Genomic DNA, 18,717 nt, shown 5'->3' with positions numbered 1-18,717 from the left:
TATTTTAATCAGACTTTGCATATTTTAAAGACCCCACCTCTTGCCAGGCCTCTGTGAATTCGAGGCCAGCCTGGTCTACAGAGTGATAGCCAGGACTACACAGGGGAATCCCTGTCTCAAAAAAACAAAAGTAAATAAACAGATCAGTCCCCTAAAGAGGTGGATCCGGAATGTTCTCACTGTAGGCGGAAACTCGGCGATGAGGGAGGCGGTGACAAATGAGGCCAATTTCATCATCCCACTGAGTAAACATCCATCCTCCCTTCCGTCCCTCTGTGCCCACCAGCACACACCGTCTGCAGCTGGGAGTGGCAACCCTGAGAGCCACAGCCATCTCCCACTGTAGAGTAAACCTGAGACCAGCCTGGGCTGCACGAGATCTTGAATGAAAAAAAACAAACAAAAACAAAAACAAATAAATAAAAGCAAAACATAAACCAATCAAAAAAAAACAACAACAACAAAAACCCAGACAGGAGGAGTGTCTCAGTGGGTGAGAGCAGCCGCTGCTCTTCCATAGGACCAGGGTTTGGTTCTCAGCTTCCATATGAGCCTGCCCAACTGCCTCTCTTTCCAGCTTCAGGAGATCTGACACCCTCTTTTAGTCTCCATGGGTGCTCATACACATGTGACATATGTTCCCACATACAAACAACAACAACAACAATCTTAGAAGGAGAGAGGGACTGGAGAGATGGCTCAGCAGTTAAGAGCCCTGGCTGCTCTTCAGAGATCCTGACTTCCCAGGACCACTCATCTCCAGCACCCACTTGGCGGCTCTCCAGGGATCCATCACCTTTGGCCTCTCTGGGCGCTGCACACAGGGTACATAGCCACATGCAGACAAAATAACCACACACATAAATTGTTTAAATTAACAAACAAAATAACCAGAGCCCGAGAGGTAGCTCAGCAGGTGGTGGAGCTTGCCAGAGTGTGGCCTGAAGATCAAGGAACCTTTGTAAAAGTTGTTATCTGACCTCCACATATGTGCTACAGCTTTCTTGTGTGCCCCTATCACATACACAATACACAAAATTTCAAAGCAAAAAAACAGGTTAGGGAAAATGACTCCATGGGTAAAGAATTTACCGCATAGCCTTGAGAACCCAGGTAAAGGAAGCCACTTCAAACCCAGGATGGCCGTTCCTGGGCTCCTATAGCTAGTGAGAAATGAGGCAGAGAATCCTTGGCATGCTGTGGGCCAGACCAACGCCTGAGGCTATTCTCTGCTGTATGTACATGTCTCATGTGTAAATGTACACACAGACACTGATACAAACATACAACCACACACAAAGAAAAAAATTAAACAGGAAACAAAAGCAAATTGGGCAGAAGTGGTGGTGCATGCCTTTAATCAGTGATCTTTGTTGTTGTTTTGTTTTTTCCAGGCAGGTTTTCTCCGTGTAGCCCTGGATGTCCTGGAACTCGCTCTGTAGACCAGGCTGGTCTCGAACTCACCGAGATCTGCCTGCCTCTGCCTCCTGAGGGCTGTGCCACCACTGCCATGCAGGCAGGTGGATCTTTGTTAGATTCTGTGAGCTGGAGGCAGCCTGATCTACATAAGAAGTTGTAGGCCAGGTCTGGAGAGATGGCTCAGTGGTTAAGAGCATTGCCTGCTCTTCCAAAGATCCTGAGTTCAATTCCCAGCAGCCACATGATGGCTCACAACCATCTGTAGTGAGGTCTGGTGCCCACTTCTGGCCTTCAGGCATACACACAGACAAAAAAACATTGTATACATAATAAATAAATAAATAAATATTTTTAAAAAAGAAGTTGTAGGCCGGTCGGGGCCTAGAGGGACCCTTTTTCAAACAAATAAATCTCCAGAATTTCAAAAACAACAAAATTTGCACAAAGGATTAGCAATGGTGAGCTTCTGCTTTAGTAAAATGTCCATTAGAGGGGCTGGAGAGATGGCTCAGCGGTTAAGAGCGTTGCCTGCTCTTCCAAAGGTCCTGAGTTCAATTCCCAGCAACCACATGGTGGCTCACAACCATCTGTAATGATGTCTGGTGCCCACTTCTGGCCTTCAAGCATACACGCCAACAGAGTATTGTATACATAATAAATAAATAAATAAATATTAAAAAAAAAAATGTCCATTAGAGCGAGCAGCCGGCAGGAGGCAGCAGCGCTACCAGCAAAGCCCCGCCCCTGGCCCCGCCCTGATCTGCCAGGCCCCGCCCCGCGCTCGACTGGCCTCCTTCCGCGCGCGCGCAGAGGGCGGGCACTGGCAGCAGGTGGGCGGGGTGCGGGCAGGGTGCGCGAGGCGGGGCGGGGGCTGCCGGCTGCGCTGGGGCCGGCGCGGCGGCCCTGCGTACGGGCGCGCCATGGACTTCAACATGAAGAAGCTGGCATCGGACGCGGGCATCTTCTTCACCCGGGCGGTACAGGTGAGGCCTGACGCGATGCCGCTCGCAGGTCCCGGATGTGGAGCGCGTCCGAGCACCCTGCAGCAGGATCCCCTTCCCTGCTGCTGCGGCGGTGCGTGCTGGGGACAGCTCGGGCCCCTGCTCCCCTGTCCCCGAGCTGCCCAGGGGAGCTCCCAGCGGGGTCAGCTGCAGCTCCCTGATGGCCCGGGGTTGGGGCCTGGGCTGCTGGGCGCCCAGCAGTGCCGGTTTACACTGATAGGTTTGCCCACTGCTCTGGCTCCTGCACAGCTCGGGAGATGAATGACCACTGGGTGGTTCCTACTTCCCTGTCCTAGCCCAGCGATTCCTGGCTGGGAGGTCCTGGGCTACACAAAAATGTCCCAATCCCTTCTGCGGACCTCAGTCTCCATACCCCTACAATGGACAGCTTGGTGCTACTCAGTCCCTTTGACACGCTTGGATAATCAGGCCGGAAGCCAGGAGTAATTTCCCTTCTGTTCTGCAGGAGGCCAGTTTCCTTTTGCTTCCCAGACCTAAAGGATGGTGAGAAGGCTAGGATCTGGCTGGGTGCCCTCTTTGGGTTCTGTTCAGGCCGGTAATGCTGATATTGGAACAAGTCCAAAACATATGGGATTAGAAATGAGAAACTTAGGCGAATTGATGTCACAGCGAAGGGCTAGAGTCAGATGTGGATGTAAATCCTTCTCTTGTGACCTTGGGAGCGGGGACTTCACCTCACTGGGCCTCTGTTTCTCAGTCTGAGAAATGGGATGGCTGTAACTGCAGTTGCCACGATTAAACTGCACCTGTGGAGCGTCCGACCTTGCACGATCACCTCAGCCTTACCCTGCCTTTCTGTAAAGCAGGTGTAAGGCTCGTGTTGGAGGCCCTGTCTGCTTCAAGGGTGGCTGTGGGTATCTGGGACTCCTGTGCCCCAGGGTTGGTCCATCTCTGTACACCAGGAACAGGTTCTGTATGCTGCCCTTGTGGTACTTGTTGACTCTTCTGGGTACAGCCCCTCCCCCCCTCAGGGGCCCATGTGGCTATGTTTACTAGAAAGCGCTGGGTTCCCGTGAGTCTTAGTGTCCCAGTGAGGATTGCCATTCTGGTTCCCAAGCTTGGTGGGCAACCCCAGCACCGGAGAGGATGCTAGACCCTTAGAACCCCAGCCTCTGCAGGAGGGGGAAAAGCCTGTCCCAGCGTTGGCATGGCAACCACACTATCTCACACATCTGGAAAGAACCTGATCTGTTGGGTCCTGCCACCTGACCTGGCCAGGCCCACAGAAAGGGCTAGGGGGTAGTGGTGGCTTGGGCTTCCTGGCTTCACTGATGGGGGCAGGCCCACAGGGTCACTCACTCACTCTTGGGCTGGAGCCAGTGCCCAGGCCCAGGCTGGGGTGGAGGAGGGAGCTGAGCGTGTTATAAATAGAGGCTTTCTGAGCTCCACACACCCACCCTCCTGCTGATGCTGGCTTGCTGGGAACTGCCTTGGACTGGTTCAGGCGTGATCCCCTTCCCCTCCGTTGGAAAGGGACTAGGTAGCAGAGGAGGAAGGCGCCTGCAGTGTGACCTAGAGAGGCAGAGAGGCGTCTGCCGTGGGAGTCGTCAGGAAAGACGGAGCTATTCTTAATTACCAGTGTGTACACAGCTCCTATGGGTCAGTGTTACTGTGCAAGGCACCAGGCCGTGCTGAGTAAGCACACGTGCCCTGTGTGGCCCAAGGACAGTGTTGAGGGACTCACTCCACCCCTATCCCAAAGGGAGCAAGGCCTCCCCAGCTTGAAACCTGGGGGCAGGATTTCTTCTACAAGAGTGATTTTGGGGCCCCAGACATCAGCCAGTCTCTGAAGCAGGTGGAGGTGGCGGAGTGGTCCCATCAAGGCAGTGAGGTGAGGTGAGGGAAGCCTGCCTCGTGCTGCACATTAGAATAGTATGATAAGTGCCTGTGGGTGGGTGTGGGCAGCTGCTCTGCTGAGACTCCTCCCAGTAATCACAGTCCAAGCTCCTACAGGGGCTTTGCCCTCGTCCAAACAGGCGGGTAGCAATGGCCAAGGGAGGATGCCTGGGGCTCGCGAAAGCCCAATAAGCATGGGAACCCGTATGTTTGGCAGCATCCCCACGCCCCCAGTGACACCACGGGGAGACTTTCCAAGTGATAACCCAGCTAATACTGCCCTGGGGCTGGTAGGGTATTAGAGGTCCCAGGTTCCATACCCAGTGTTTCTAAAAAGAAAACTGTTCCTTTATGCTGGCCAGATATTCTGTGAGATGGGTTTTCGCCATTTTCCAGGGAGAAACTGAGGCCCTGGGAGATGCTGAGCTGGACAGGGCAGCTGAGGAGGAGGCTTTAAGGGAGAAGCCCGAGGCCTGCTGCATTATTGATGGCTGCAGTGAGACCTGGTGGCTCCTTGGCTCAGCCTGATGATTCATCAGTGGCAGTGGCTCCGCAGGGCTCCAGCCCCCTAGACCCTAACTGCAGCACAGCCCTTTGCTTGGCCTCAGCGGCTCTGACCATGCAGGGAAGCCTGAGTGCCCCAGGACGCACAGCCGTGTTCCTTATTCCTTATCTTATACCTGGAGCAGATTTCACCTTTTGCTGTTGGTGATGCCCTTGGGCAAACCTGGTCACCTGGCTAGAAAAGGCTTGTGCTTGGGGACATCTGTTCCTGGGCTTTTCTAGATTACCTGGTGAGGACTTGGACCAGTTTCTGAGTATTCCTAGGTAGCCCGCATGACTCCAGCCAGTTCTGACTGGGGACCCATGTGACCTCCCGGGTTCTGGGTACACCCAGCAGCTGGCTCCGATGGGCTGGCAATGTTCTCTGTTTACCACACCCAGAAGCCAAACATTTGGCCAGCCTCCCTCCCTCCCACACTTGGTCCTTAGACATACTGCCCGTCAGCTCCAGCAGCAGTAGCGTGGGCACTTCACGCTGGGCATGGGCTCGGTTGCCAGCCCTCCCGTGTCTAATCCACGTCTTCCCTTTTTACCCAGTGTGGTCTGTGAGAAACATTCTTACTATCTGTTTCCAGGGGACTCTGAGGCCCAGAGAGGCAAAGCCCCTTCCTCAGTGTCGCATAGCTCATCAGGAGTAGAACAGATATGGATAGGGTTCCTTTCATTCCGGAACCTGAATTCTTGCTGGAGTCCCATGGAGGCTCCTCTGGGCCTCATCTGTTCCCTAAGGACTTGCTACCAAGTTCTGACCCTCAGCCCTGGTGGCCACCTCCTCAGGGCTCATCTCACTAGGAGCATACATGCTTCTGTGGAGAGAGGGACTGGGGAACTATGGGGCTTCTAGGAGCCATGGTTCTGACTCACCCAACCCCCTCATCCTAGAAAGAAGCAACCAAGCCCCAGGGTGGGGTGCAATAGGCCACCCTCTAAAGGCTTGACCCTGGGACCTCCCCTGCCGCTTCCTTCCCAGTTCACAGAGGAGAAATTCGGCCAGGCGGAGAAGACCGAGCTTGATGCTCACTTTGAAAACCTCCTGGCTCGGGCAGACAGCACCAAGAACTGGACAGAGCGGATCCTGAGGCAGACTGAGGTGCTGCTGCAACCCAACCCCAGTGAGTGGGTGCGGGGCAGGAGGGCACCCGGGCCGATGCGGGCTGTAGGTGCGGGGCTCCAAAACGCACGGGAGCTGAAGCCTGAACTGAAATACATGTGGGGAGGGACTTGCAAACTACAGATGTCAGCTTGGGCTTGCAGCCAGCCACGGGGCAAGGGCCTGGCCAAAGTCATACAGCGTGCTGACTGCATGAGCAGAAGGGGGCAGCCTGCATGTCACCTGTAAACCTGCAGTGTCTCTGAAGTGTCCACGGAGGCCCAGGACCCGGGCCAGGGCATGGTGCAAGTGCATCACACACTGTAAATGCTATTTAAGTCGGGGAGACATGGGAGGTGCTGACTCAGTACTGTGGGACAGTGGTGTCACGTCTCCGAGCCTTGTTCTCTCGGGTCTCAGAGGGTGGGTGTGGGTATGAGATGTGTCTGCAAGCCTTCAGTATGGATGCTGTCTGGGGTGGCCAGGGTTTGCTCTCTCACGGTGGCTTAGCCCCGAGAGCCCTGTGGTTTTGGCTGTTATCTCCCTACAGGTGCCCGAGTGGAAGAGTTCCTGTATGAGAAGCTGGACAGAAAGGTGCCCTCAAGGGTCACCAATGGGGAGCTGCTGGCTCAGTACATGGCAGAAGCAGCCAGCGAGTTGGGGCCCGACACCCCCTATGGTGAGGAGACCACAGAGCTAGGGTGAGGGGCATTGTCTCTAGCTCCCTAAGCTCCTTCTTCCTGCCTCCCTTCTCCCTCTTTTTTTTCTTTTTTTTTTCTTTTTTCTTTTTTTGGTTTTTCGAGACAGGGTTTCTCTGTGGCTTTGGAGCCTGTCCTGGAACTAGCTCTGTAGACCAGGCTGGTCTCGAACTCACAGAGATCCGCCTGCCTCTGCCTCCCGAGTGCTGGGATTAAAGGCGTGCGCCACCACCGCCCGGCCTTCCCTCTTTTTTTTAAATTTTATTTCTGACTAAGTTCTCTATTTAAGGTAGGCCTTAAAATCAAATCAGGCTTTGTCCCCTGAATGCTGAGATTGGAGGTGTAGCCGTCAGGTCAGCTCCCTCTTTAAAAATTACAGAGATAACCTGAGTTATAAGATGAGAATAAAGGAACAGACCCTCCCTTAGCCAGTTTAGGGGGGTGTGTTTTTGTGCGTGTGCACATGTGTAGTATGTGTATAGTATGTGGAGTGTGTGTGTGGTGTGGTGTGTCTGTAGAGTTTGTATATGAGTGTGTGTGTGTGGTATAAGTATATATGTGTGATGAATGTGTAAATGCAGTGTGGTATGTGTATTGTGTGTGTGTGTGGTGTATCTGTGAAGTGTGTATGTATGGGTATATGTGTGTGTGGTATGAGTATGTATGTATGTACGTGGTTTGTGTGGGTTGGGTGTGTGTGTGTGGTGTATCTGTGAAGTGTGTATGTATGGGTATATGTGTGTACGTGGTATGTGTATAGTATGTGGAGTGTATATATGAGTGTGTGGTGTAAGTATGTATGTGTGAGGAATGTGTGTGTGTGGTGTGTGTGTGGTGTGTGTGTGGTGTATCTATGTGTGTATGTGGTGTGTATGTGGTGTTTCTGTGGTGCTGGAGTTGGGACCTGGGGTCCTGTGAATGGATGGCAAGCACTCTTCCACTGACCCACACCCCAGCCCTAGGTTATGTGTGTGCAGTGCGCATACGTGTGGGGGGGCCAAAGGTCCAACCTTAGGCATTTTTCACCATCTTTTATGAGACAAGGTGCACTAGGCGCTGGTGCTTGCTCACTGGTTAGGCTAGGCCGACGGCCAGCAAGCCTCTGAGTCCACCTTGTCTCTACTTCCTCAACACTGAGATTCCAGCCATGTGTCACCACGTGTGTGTTCTGGGGACCGAGCTCAGGTCCTTGTCTCTACTTCCTCAACACTGAGATTCCAGCCATGTGTCACCACGTGTGTGTTCTGGGGACCGAGCTCAGGTCCTTGTCTCTACTTCCTCAACACTGAGATTCCAGCCATGTGTCACCACGTGTGTGTTCTGGGGACCGAACTCAGGTCATGTTTGTGCACAGTGCACTTGGCTGACTGAGTAAACCTAACTTTTACAAAAGATTTATTTGCCAGGCCGTGGTAGCTCACACCTTTAATCCCAGCACTCGGGAGGCAGAGGCAGGCGGATTTCTGTGAGTTTGAGGCCAGCCTGGTCTACTGCCGCGGACTGACTCTCTTGGGGATCGAAGACCGAGGGAGAACAGGGGTGAAGGCTTAGGAGAACCCAGGATTCGGTGAATGACAGACAGACACAACTCTAATGAGATTTGAATCTGCTGCAACTTTACTAAAATTCAAGCATCACTTTTAAGAGATTACAGAAGGAAGTTGGCAGACATAAAAGTTTCCATAGAAAAATGATTACAGATAATTAATTATTCTTAACAAGTCTTGTGGTCAGGGCCAGGTGGGCAGAGCTTTTCTTAGAAATTTGTCTCACACCACTAACTAACTGTGCTTTCTCATGGCCCTAAATCATATCTGCCCTCAAGGTAACCAAGGTAACCCAAACACCATTCTTCAGGATTCCACCCCCAGGGTTTGCTCCAATATTGAATGGCTGGCTTCATGTTATCAAGAATAGCCTGCCTTTCTTTCCTATCTAAAATGCACCAGGGGTTTCTCATTCTGGCTAGCCTCTCTATGGTAACTCATGCCATTCCATACATTTTCCTTCATAATTTGCCCATCTTCTACCAAATCTCCTATCATGAGCTCTTTCTGTTCTAGGGTATCCATAAATTCCCCCAGAGAGCAAGCCAGAGTCTTAATCATAACATTAATGGCCTGAATCAAGGGAGGGAACTGACGCATCAGTTCCTCCATATTCAAGGAGCCGTTAGGAATGTTTCCTGGTTCCATGAACAGATTAAGTTTTTGTCAAGAGAAAAATAAAACAGAAGAAAGGATAGCAGAGTCAATGCAAGAAACCATCACCAGGAACAAAGTGAACGAGGTCGCTGAGGCTAATCAGGCACCTCAACTCGAGCAGACTGCCAGGGAACCGCCGGGGGCCAAGCTCCAAGAAGCATAAGCCCCTCATTTTGAAACGGCCACTACCTGAGAGGCATTTTGTCACACAGGTGAGACAGCCGTGGATGTGGCAGTCTACAAGAGCTAGTTCCAGGACAGGCTCCAAAGCTACAGAGAAACCCTGTCTTGAGAAACTAAAATAAATAAATACATACATACATACAAGAAAAGATTTATTTATTGTAATGTGTGTGTGTTTTGCATACGTGCATTGCGCTGCCTGTGTGCCAGAAGAAGGCACCAGATCCCTGGAGCTGGAGTTACAGGTGGTGTGAACTTCCTGACATTGTGCTGGGAATTGCACACTGGGGGACCAGTGGTCCTCCAGAAGAGCATCCAGTGATCTTAACTGCTGAACCATTTCTCCAGCTCGTACTTAGCCATTGTCTTGCACACATCCTTATTCTCTCTTCTTCACTTCTGAATTTTATTCAAATATACCTTATGTGCCATAAAATATACCTGGTTTCTATTATGTACTCCATTGAATTTAGAGTTGAAAAAATATCTCCACAGATCAATTTAAACAAAAAATCGCTCCACCTTGGACCCAAAAGTCTCCCCTTTATATAGCCAGTCCTGGATCCAGCTCAGGCTACCAATAACGTGTTTTGTGGTCTGTCTTCCATTGCTCCTGCCCCATATTTAACCTGCTGGGAAACTGCCAGGCTGGGGATCTAGCTCAGTTAGTTGATGAGGTCTGCGGCTTGATCTCCAGCACCACATAAGCCTGGTATGGTGACAAAGAGAAAGAAATTGCCAAAGTGTTTTCCCCAAGTGGCTTTTTGTACCCCGCTAGCAGGGAGCTTGAGCTTGATCTGTCTGGAGTTTAAAGGTCCTGGCTTTCTCATGGCCTAGAGCAGTGGTTCCCAGCCCTCCTAGCTCCTCATGCTGTGGTGACCCCAACCATAACATTATATTTGTCGCTACTTCATAACTAATTTTGCTAGTGTTGTGAATCAGAACGCAATCTGTGTTTCCCTGTGGTCTTAGGCGGCCCCTGTGAAAAGGGTCATTGGGGCAGGTTGTGTGTTGCTCGGCCCAGCACTGTTCAGGAAGGCTGGCTCTTGATGGTGTCATTGTGTGTTCTTGCTGCCCGTCTCTCCCTGCTTATTGAGAAAGAGCATGGAATTTTCCAGCTGTTTTTTCACTGTCTCTCTCTATGGTTTGCCAGTGTTTGGTGTGTATATTTTAGAGCCACGTTAGGTGCATATGTTTATCTTTCTGATGGATTGGGGTGTGTGTGAGTCCGTGCGCGTGTGTAGGCCAGAAGTCAGCTTTGGACGTCGTCCTCCCCTGCCCTGTCGCTGAACCTGTGGCTCATTTATTCTGCTATTGTAGCCAGTGCCGATGCACCTGCACCGCTGCCATCTGTGGCAAAGGTTATAGACGCAGTGCCGCTGCACGACTTTTATGTGAGTGCCGGGATCTAATCAATGACATTCAGTATAGACAATAGTCATTGCCTTTTCATTAGAGTGTTTAATCTAGGGGCTGGAGAGATGGCTCAGAGGTTAAGAGCACTGTCTGCTCTTCAAAGGTCCTGAGTTCAATTCCCAGCAACCACATGGTGGCTCACAACCATCTGTAATGAGGTCTGGTGCCCTCTTCTGGCCTGCAGGCATACACGCAAAACAGAATATTATATACATAATAAATAAATAAATAAACATTTAAAAAAAATAGAGTGCTTAATCTATATACATTGAATGTAATTATTGATGTGTTAGATTATTTTTCATTTAGGTCTTGGGTATTTTTTCTTGTCTTATGTGGCTTCTTTTATATTATAGGTATTTTCTATTTTACATAAATATGTATTTGGTCAGTACTGAGGATAACCCTGAGCCTGTGTGTCTCAGCAAGTAATTTATTTATTTATTTATTGTTTTTTTTTTTTTTTTTCGAGACAGGGTTTCTCTGTGGCTTTGGAGCCTGTCCTGGAACTAGCTCTGTAGACCAGGCTGGCCTCGAACTCACAGAGATCCGCCTGCCTCTGCCTCCCGAGTGCTGGGATTAAAGGCGTGCGCCACCACCGCCCGGCACAGCAAGTAATTTACCATCGAGCTACATCCCAGATCCCTATCTCCCATTTATTTATTTATTTATTATGTATACAACATTCTGCCTCCATGTATGCCTGCAGGCCAGAAGAGGGCGCCAGATCTCATTACAGATGGCTGTGAGCCACCATGTGGTTGCTGGGAATTGAACTCAGAACCTCTGGAAGAGCAGCCAGTGCTCTTAACCACTGAGCCATCTCTCCAGCCCTCCTTTTTTTTTTTTTTTTTTTTTTGAAACCATGTCTTACTAATTTGCTCAGATTGGCCTCTGCTTCTGGACCTTCCAGTCCCAGTGTCCGAGCAGACAAGAATGCCCCGTTCCCAGCTTACTCTTTCAAGCTAGCTCCCAAGGAGCTATCGTGGGGTCAGTACATGTCAGCCAATATTGGTCAGTGGTTGTTTTTCAAATCTCCAGCCACTGAGACTTTATTGGTAAGTGAGTATGTGAGTTGGGATACTCGTCTCAAGGTCGAGCAGTTTACAAGTCTAGCCAGCTTTTACCTTGTAGGTACGCGGCTTCTGTTCAGCCCAGGGTGGGACATGCTGGTGCACTCTTCAGCCTGTCTCAGACATGCCACAGGTGTGCTTGCTGGGACTTCTCTAGATCACGCTAGATTCTGGCAGGGGTACCCGCTCTTCCCAGCAGGCCTCCGGCTGCAGGCTGGCTGCTCCTGGCTTTGGCCAGTGGCTGCTGCTGTCGGGAATGTCCCCTAGGATCCTCTTTCTTCTCCACTCACCCAGCAGCTGCAGTGGGGGTGGCCCTGTCTCCCGGATGGAGAGCCGCCAGCCAGGAGGAGACGGCACGTCTCCAGGATAGTACCCTCCATTGTTCGTACTAGGGTTCAGTGGCTGTCTTCCAGTGTTTCTCCACTGGTTTTTGTGTCTTTGATCAATTTCCAGACTGGAAGTTGACGTCCTTGACTTCTGGGGGGTATTTGTCAAACTCCTTTTTCTCTCGTTCTGGAACTCCCCAATCTTGTTTGCTCTTGAGACACTAGGCCTCATCCGCTGCCTGCTAGGCCCCAGGAGCCCCGTCCATCTTTTTAGGGCCACAGTGCCTTCCTTCACTTGCCTAGCAGACCTCCCTGGGGGAGGATGACTTGAGGCTTGCCGTCCCTCACCCTCCAACTCTGTCTTCCTAGGGAAGACCCTAATCAAGGTGTCAGAAGCTGAAAAGCGCCTGGGAGCAGCAGAACGGGATTTCATTCACACTGCCTCCCTCAGCTTCCTCACACCCTTGCGCAACTTTCTGGAAGGGGACTGGAAAACAATTTCGGTGAGGAGACTGGGACCCCTCCTCTGAGCTCTGTGCCCAGGTTGTCATTCTAGGCAGGGAACCCGAACCTCTCCCGAGGTGGCTCCTGTTGCCCAGGGGTCTTTGGCCAGGTCTGGGCTGCTCACTCTCCTGTCACCCTGCAGAAGGAGAGGCGACTCCTGCAGAACCGGCGCCTTGACCTGGACGCTTGCAAAGCGCGGCTGAAGAAGGCCAAGGCGGCGGAAGCCAAGGCCACGGTAAGTGCCCCTGCCTCTCCCCGTGCCCCCAAGCTCTACTGAGGGTCCAGAGATGGGGCACGCAAGGGACCTGGTGTTTGGCATGCTCTTCCTCCCTGGCTGGGGCTAGACTGCTCACTGGTCAGGTCATGGTTTCTGTCCCCACCCCAGGGAATCCTGGTGGCTCCGGGGCAGACAGTTATGAGATAGGCAGGCTCATGGTGCCGTTCACTGGGCAGGGCATCCTGCAAGTCTCTTAGGTGTTGGGTGGAATTCTTGCATGCCTCTCCTGCCTCTGTGGATGCTCAGCCTGGCCCTGTCTGGGCATGGCTCCCCTGTTAACTCTGCACCTGCTGCCTGAACGTGAGCACGTGTCCTATGCATAGGCTGCCCTAGGCTGGAGGCTGTGGACAGCACTAGAGCCGGCCATCCCGATCCCACGTGCGGACTGTCCGAGGAGCTCCCTCACCCCACAGCCCACTGGGGCCTGCTCAGCCAGGATAGGATAGGCTGAGCTGATTCAACAGGGCTAGGCCAAGAGGGCTGAGCACTGGCTCGGCTATGTGGGCTACTCAGGGGTATAAGGGTGTTAACAGCCACCTCAGGTTCTGAGAAACTCCTAGGCCCAGGGCTTGTTAGGAATCTCCTCTTTGTTTCTCCAATGCTCAGCTGGTGGCTCTCCACTTCCCATAATTCTCCTGCATCAGCACGATGTACAGTGTGACCGCTGGGGCCTACACTGCCTCCAGCAAGAGCCACAGCAAGGTCCCAAGTCAACCAAGTGTGCAGGGAATGGCCTGTGGCCATTGGGATTACTTTGTTAATCACCTGGGCAGAACAGCCCCACTTCCTGCTACTTCTGTCTTTTCCTAGTCCACCACCGCAGAGTGATTGCGTCTCCCCTTGGGGCCCAGAGAGCCTTGGGCCTGTGAGTCAAGTGAGGCAGGAGCAGTGTCCCTAGGGGCTCAAGCTCAGCAGCTCTCTCTTGGGCACACATGCTGCCCAGGACTCCTGAGGGTGGCTTGTGAGTGGCCTTCCAGTCCTTCTCTGCTCACCTCGCGCCGGGCTGGCTATGCCTGCTTTCGCTTGCTGTGGACTTAACTAACTCTCTGTTTTGTTCCTTTCCGTTCTGCTTTGGGTAACTTGGCTCAGTGTGAGGGAGATGTGAGTATACCTGTCCCATGTGCTGTGCTGCTTCTGGTCCGCCCATCCTGTCCGAAGGCCCAGGTGTTGTGGCCAGCCCAAGCCATGCCCTTAGGCTTTTGCAATCGGCTGGCCTCCATGCAGTCTCTGCTTTGTGGGGATGCAGGCATCAAGGCCTATGAGGCAGCTTCTTGCAAATGTCAAATCCTGTCACTCTGTCCATCCATGCATCCATCCATCTACTCTTGTGGGGAAGGATCTGACCTCAAGGGAAGAGGCAGAGACAGTGTGGTGAAATTCTGAGTTGGAGAAAGCTGTGCTGGGGAGGGCTGTGGATCCGGGGGGCTTCCTTGTGAGCCTGAGACCCAAAAGAAGGGCAGGCCCAGCCTGTGGTTCACTTGGGCCCTCAGCACATCTGTCCACTGGGTCTTCATGTTGGACCCATTGAGCCCCTAAGCCCGTCTCCTTTCCAGATGGTTGGAGTGGTCACAGAGGGTCTATGTTGTTATCTGTGTCCTCCTGTCTGTCCCTGGGGCCAGGGTTTCTTGTGTCTCCTTATATAGGAGACTCCGGGGCCACCTCCTGGCCTCAACACTGGTCCTGGCCCAGGGTGACCCCCCTCCCCCGTGAACTCTGTTCCCCGCCAGACGGTGCCTGACTTTCAGGAGACTAGACCTCGTAATTACATTCTCTCGGCCAGCGCCTCCGCGGTAAGCACCCTTTTCCACCATGCCCTGCCCCACCCTGGCCTCCTCTGTCCACAGTTCCACAAGAAACCAGCAGGTGAGGCAAAGGGCCCTGTTCATGTGGCAGGTTGCCCTGAGAGGCTAAGGACAACTTGCAACAGGGAAGTTACAACTCCATCTGCCCCATCTCTGGCCCAGCAGACAGGCTGAGCTGGTTTCTCCCTACGCAAGGGGGGATCCTATGCAGTCTTGTCCAGCTGCAGGGAACCACTCCATGTCCTTAGGACAGCACACTATACCACCTCTAGGGAACCCAAGGGACTTTGCATTCTATGCTCTCTCCTACAAGGGAACACTGCCCCAACCTCCTCATTGTTCCAGGTGGACACTGGGGTTAGGGAGGAGGCTGCCTGGGCTGACTTCCTCTCTCAGACTACTAGACAACTGTTTGCCTTAGTTCCACTATAGCTCACAAGCTAGATGGCTAGAAAACAGGGGGAAGGCCAGCTGGAGGAGCAGGATGGAGGCAAGATGGAGGGAGGGAGGCAGGCGAGGCTGCTACAGTAGCCTGGTTAGTTAGCTGGTATACAGTGACTTGTGTGGGCTAGGCCAGCCACATTCCTCCACTCCTGTAGCAAGCTCTCTTCCTGTCCCCTGGGTGAAAGCGTCTTGTCCCAGCCGTCTGGCCCAATGCTCGTGTTCTGAGCATGCTACTGTGTGATCTGTGCTCTTCATCATTCCATGGCTGGCAACTGTCTTTGAAATGTCGACTCTTGTTCATGCTCAGGTCTGTTAGATGGGCTCCAACACGGAACATGACGACAATGCTCCCACTGTGGGCTGTGCACTCTGCGGGCCCAGTTCAACAGTCCATCCATGTGCCAGGGTGTTATCCAAGCCAGATTTCCATAAGTGGCCATAAATTGGGTCGCCTAAGTCACGACGGGGGGAGGGGGTGTCTTTCTTCCCTAGACTCTGGATGACACATCCCGCTCCCCTCCCTGGGCCGAGTTGAAGGAGAAACATCCTGGAGGGTGGAGGCTGCCCTGTTTTTTTCTTTTGCCACTGGCCCCCAGTGTGACTCTGGCCCGAGGCTGCCTTTCTCTGCCGGAGGACAGAAAGGTTTAGTGACTGGCCCAGGGTCACTTGTCCTGTCCTGCCTCCGCGCAGGAGTCAGGGTGGGGTGGGGACACTTGGTCTCTAAGACCCACTTAGAGTTGGGGGCGGCTGTAGGAAAAGTACAAGCAAGACTTCCCAGCTGGCTGGCCCTGCATGCAGCATGCTAGATGGGATATGGTGTCATTTCCCTGCCCTTAGAGCAAACCTTGTTCCAGCCTCAGCTCCTGGTTGGGTTGGGATGGGTTGTGCAGGGTCCTTGGGAGCTGGGGCAGGCACAGGCTCTGGTATCTGGCTGCCCCTCCCTCTCCACTCATGATGCCTACCTTCCCTTCCCTGCCTACTGATGCTGTTGTGGTCTCCACAGCTTTGGAACGATGAAGTAGACAAGGTGAGTTGGGTCTGGGGGGCTTTGGTTTTAAAGCTTGTTTTTGGAGACAAGGTTTCTCTGTAGCTTTGGAGCCTGTCCTAGAACTAGCTCTTATAGACCAGGCTGGACTTGAACTCAGAGATCCGCCTGCCTCTGCCTCATGAATGCTGGGATTAAAAGTGTGCGCAGCACTGTCTGGCAGGGCCTGGGGGACTTTGGGAGGCAAAGTCTAGAAGGTTAAGGGTAGAGGTCCAGACACAGCTACTGCTGTAGAGAGGGTGTCTGAAGCTCAGGACTCTGTCTTACACTCACTGTGGTACCGGTTGGCGATACTAAATCCCACTCTACAGCACATGAGGTCCTATCTCCTGGATAGATCCTCCTTTTTGGTGGCGGAGGCCTGTCGCTAAAGTTACCCACAGATCTCAAGTTGGCTCTGGCTGCTCTGGAAGTCAGCTCTAGGTGTAATGCCAGGCCATCTATGTTCCCAGGAGGCCTCAGGGCACAGGGAAGGCGGGTGGAAGGGATGCTGCTCTCATTACTGCTTGCTCCACCTAGGCTGAGCAAGAGCTTCGAGTGGCCCAAACAGAGTTTGACCGGCAGGCAGAAGTGACTCGTCTCTTACTGGAGGGGATCAGCAGCACCCACGTGAGTCCTGCATTCATGTCCTCCTGAATCTTACCACAAGCACGGGCCACAGAGCCAGCCTGTGGACTGGGTGTCCCATCCTCACTCTGATGCCTAGAGTATGGTCAGGCAGCAGACAGGATGGGGATGGCCCAGAGGCTAGAGGAAGCCCGACCTCTTTCTTCCAGGTGAACCACCTTCGCTGCCTCCATGAATTCGTCAAGTCTCAGACAACCTACTATGCACAATGCTACCGCCACATGCTGGATCTGCAGAAACAACTAGGCAGGTGTGGCTGGACCCAGGTCTCTGAGGCCCCCTATCTCCTAGACCCAGTGAGTGGCCCAATGCTTCTGGCCAAGGGCCTTCTCTTCAGAGCTCAGAAAACCCCACGACACATGAGATTGGACTGTTGGCTCTGCCTAGAACCTTACCTGGGTACTTCTTATGGTGAGCCTCAGGGGGCTACCATCAGTAACCAGAGTCCCTGGGACAGGGGCTCTCAGCAGTTTCTAGTGTTTGGGCTGTGGAGGTGAGTAGGGGACAAGCAGGTGGGATGGTCTCAGCTTCGTTTTTTTTTTTCTTTCTTTGTGCTGCCAGCTCCCAGGGCACCATGTAAGTTACTGGGGGGTAGGGCTTCCTTGTGTATAAAATGGGCTGATGTCTCTTGTGGAGTATGTGGAACCATAAGGCTGGCACTGCCTGCTGAGACACCCTCATCTTCTAGATTTCCAGGCACCTTTGTGGGCACTACAGAACCCGCCTCCCCACCCCTGAGCAGCACCTCACCTACCACTACTGCAGCCACCATGCCTGTGGTACCCACGGGGACTGGCTTGGCCCCTTCAGAAGAGGCAGCACTCTGTCTAGAGGAGGTGGCTCCCCCGGCCAGTGGGACCCGCAAGGCCCGGGTGCTCTACGACTACGAGGCAGCTGACAGCAGCGAGCTGGCCCTGCTGGCTGATGAGGTGGGTCTGGGGTCCTGAGGGGGCAGGCAAGAGCTGGACAGGAACTACTAGACTGGAGACTAGGAACATTGGGTCTGCACAACCATTCTCCTGGACTCTCTGGACCTTGGGGAAGAGCTATGGGAGTCAGTGACTACAGTCTTAAGCAGCCCCTAACTGCTACGGCTCAGTAGAGCACTATAGGGACACCCCTCAAGGGATGTAGCAGCTTTACGCCTGCTTAGTCTTGGGACGTCCCACCCATTTCCAGGGCACAAGTTCCCTCTCTGCTCCCCACAGCTCATCACTGTCTACAGCCTGCCTGGCATGGACCCTGACTGGCTCATTGGTGAGAGAGGCAACAAGAAGGGCAAGGTCCCTGTCACCTACTTGGAACTTCTCAGCTAAGCAGCCCCCTTCCAGGTCCTGTCTGCTGGTGACATAGCTGTTTAGGATAGGGGACCTAACCCTATTCTAGCCCTGTCATCGAGCTAGGAAGGACCCCACGTGACAGAATGGCTCCAGGTCCCTCTGCTAGCCCTGCTTCTGACCTGCATCCCTGCATACTCAAGGCTTCCCAGCTCCATGATATGCTGGGATGCTCTTGGCATGAAAAGAACATCTGCCTTCTAGCTGTGGAAGGTTGAGGGGGACAGCGGCAAACAGGCAGGGCAAACAGGCAGGGCTAACAGTCAGGGATTGGACAGTCTGGCAGGAGACCAGCAGGCTCAGCTAGAGCAGCAGCACAGAGTGCTGCCCTCCCCGCCTTCACTCACAGCTCTGGCTGAGTACAGTGGCTGCAGCCCTCACTCAGTTTCTAACTGGCATTCTTACTTCTGCCTGTCTGCTTGTTCTCTGGCAAATAAATCCTTTGTGTGCAAACTGCCTGGACTTTTGTCAGGGTCTCAGTGTGCATGAGCCATCCTGAAAGCGTAATGGTTAGACTTTGTTGGTCTCTCCTTCTCTGGGTAGGGATTGTGTGGAGCCATGGCACAAGCTTCTTCCCAGAGTGCAGATCAGAGGAAAGGTCATATTGTGCAACAATTCCCAGGGCCGCATATCTGAAGCTGCACAATACTTTGTGCTTAAGGAAAACTTGCCTAAATTTGGACCCACTGAACTGCAATGGCTTTGCTGTCAGGAGGAAAGCTTTAGTAGTCAATAGCCGTGGGCTCAGTCTGAAGCTATGAGGGATAAGACATCAGTAGTCACCTACCTCTTAAAGGTATTATAGCTTGCAAGTGGGCAAGTGACAGGCAGGCTCTTAAGCCTACATCAG

At 52.8% G+C, this 18,717-nt stretch overlaps 1 protein-coding gene across 11 annotated transcripts; it reads left to right on the top strand.

Moving 5' to 3' along the window:
* The first annotated feature begins 2,244 nt into the window (after positions 1-2,244).
* Positions 2,245-18,320, top strand: Sh3glb2 (SH3 domain containing GRB2 like, endophilin B2). 11 transcript variants are annotated; one of them, XM_075985707.1, is made up of 13 exons: positions 2,245-2,402; positions 5,812-5,953; positions 6,482-6,610; positions 12,201-12,334; positions 12,478-12,570; positions 13,702-13,713; positions 14,340-14,402; positions 15,862-15,885; positions 16,423-16,512; positions 16,680-16,780; positions 17,092-17,106; positions 17,219-17,459; positions 17,739-18,320. In XM_075985707.1, the coding sequence occupies exons 1-13, from the start codon at positions 2,340-2,342 to the stop codon at positions 17,844-17,846; spliced, it is 1,215 nt and encodes a 404-aa protein (XP_075841822.1). In that variant the 5' UTR covers positions 2,245-2,339; the 3' UTR covers positions 17,847-18,320. The 11 variants fall into 11 exon arrangements, with proteins under 11 accessions (XP_075841822.1, XP_075841830.1, XP_075841823.1 ...); XM_075985715.1 differs by lacking the exon at positions 12,201-12,334 and having other exon boundaries at positions 5,812-5,931; XM_075985708.1 differs by lacking the exon at positions 13,702-13,713.
* Positions 18,321-18,717: the final 397 nt, after the last annotated feature.

This window comes from Microtus pennsylvanicus, chromosome 9, assembly GCF_037038515.1.
Source record: "Microtus pennsylvanicus isolate mMicPen1 chromosome 9, mMicPen1.hap1, whole genome shotgun sequence".
Classification (NCBI taxonomy): Eukaryota; Metazoa; Chordata; class Mammalia; order Rodentia; family Cricetidae; genus Microtus; species Microtus pennsylvanicus.
This window is presented reverse-complemented; position numbering and strand designations above follow the sequence as displayed.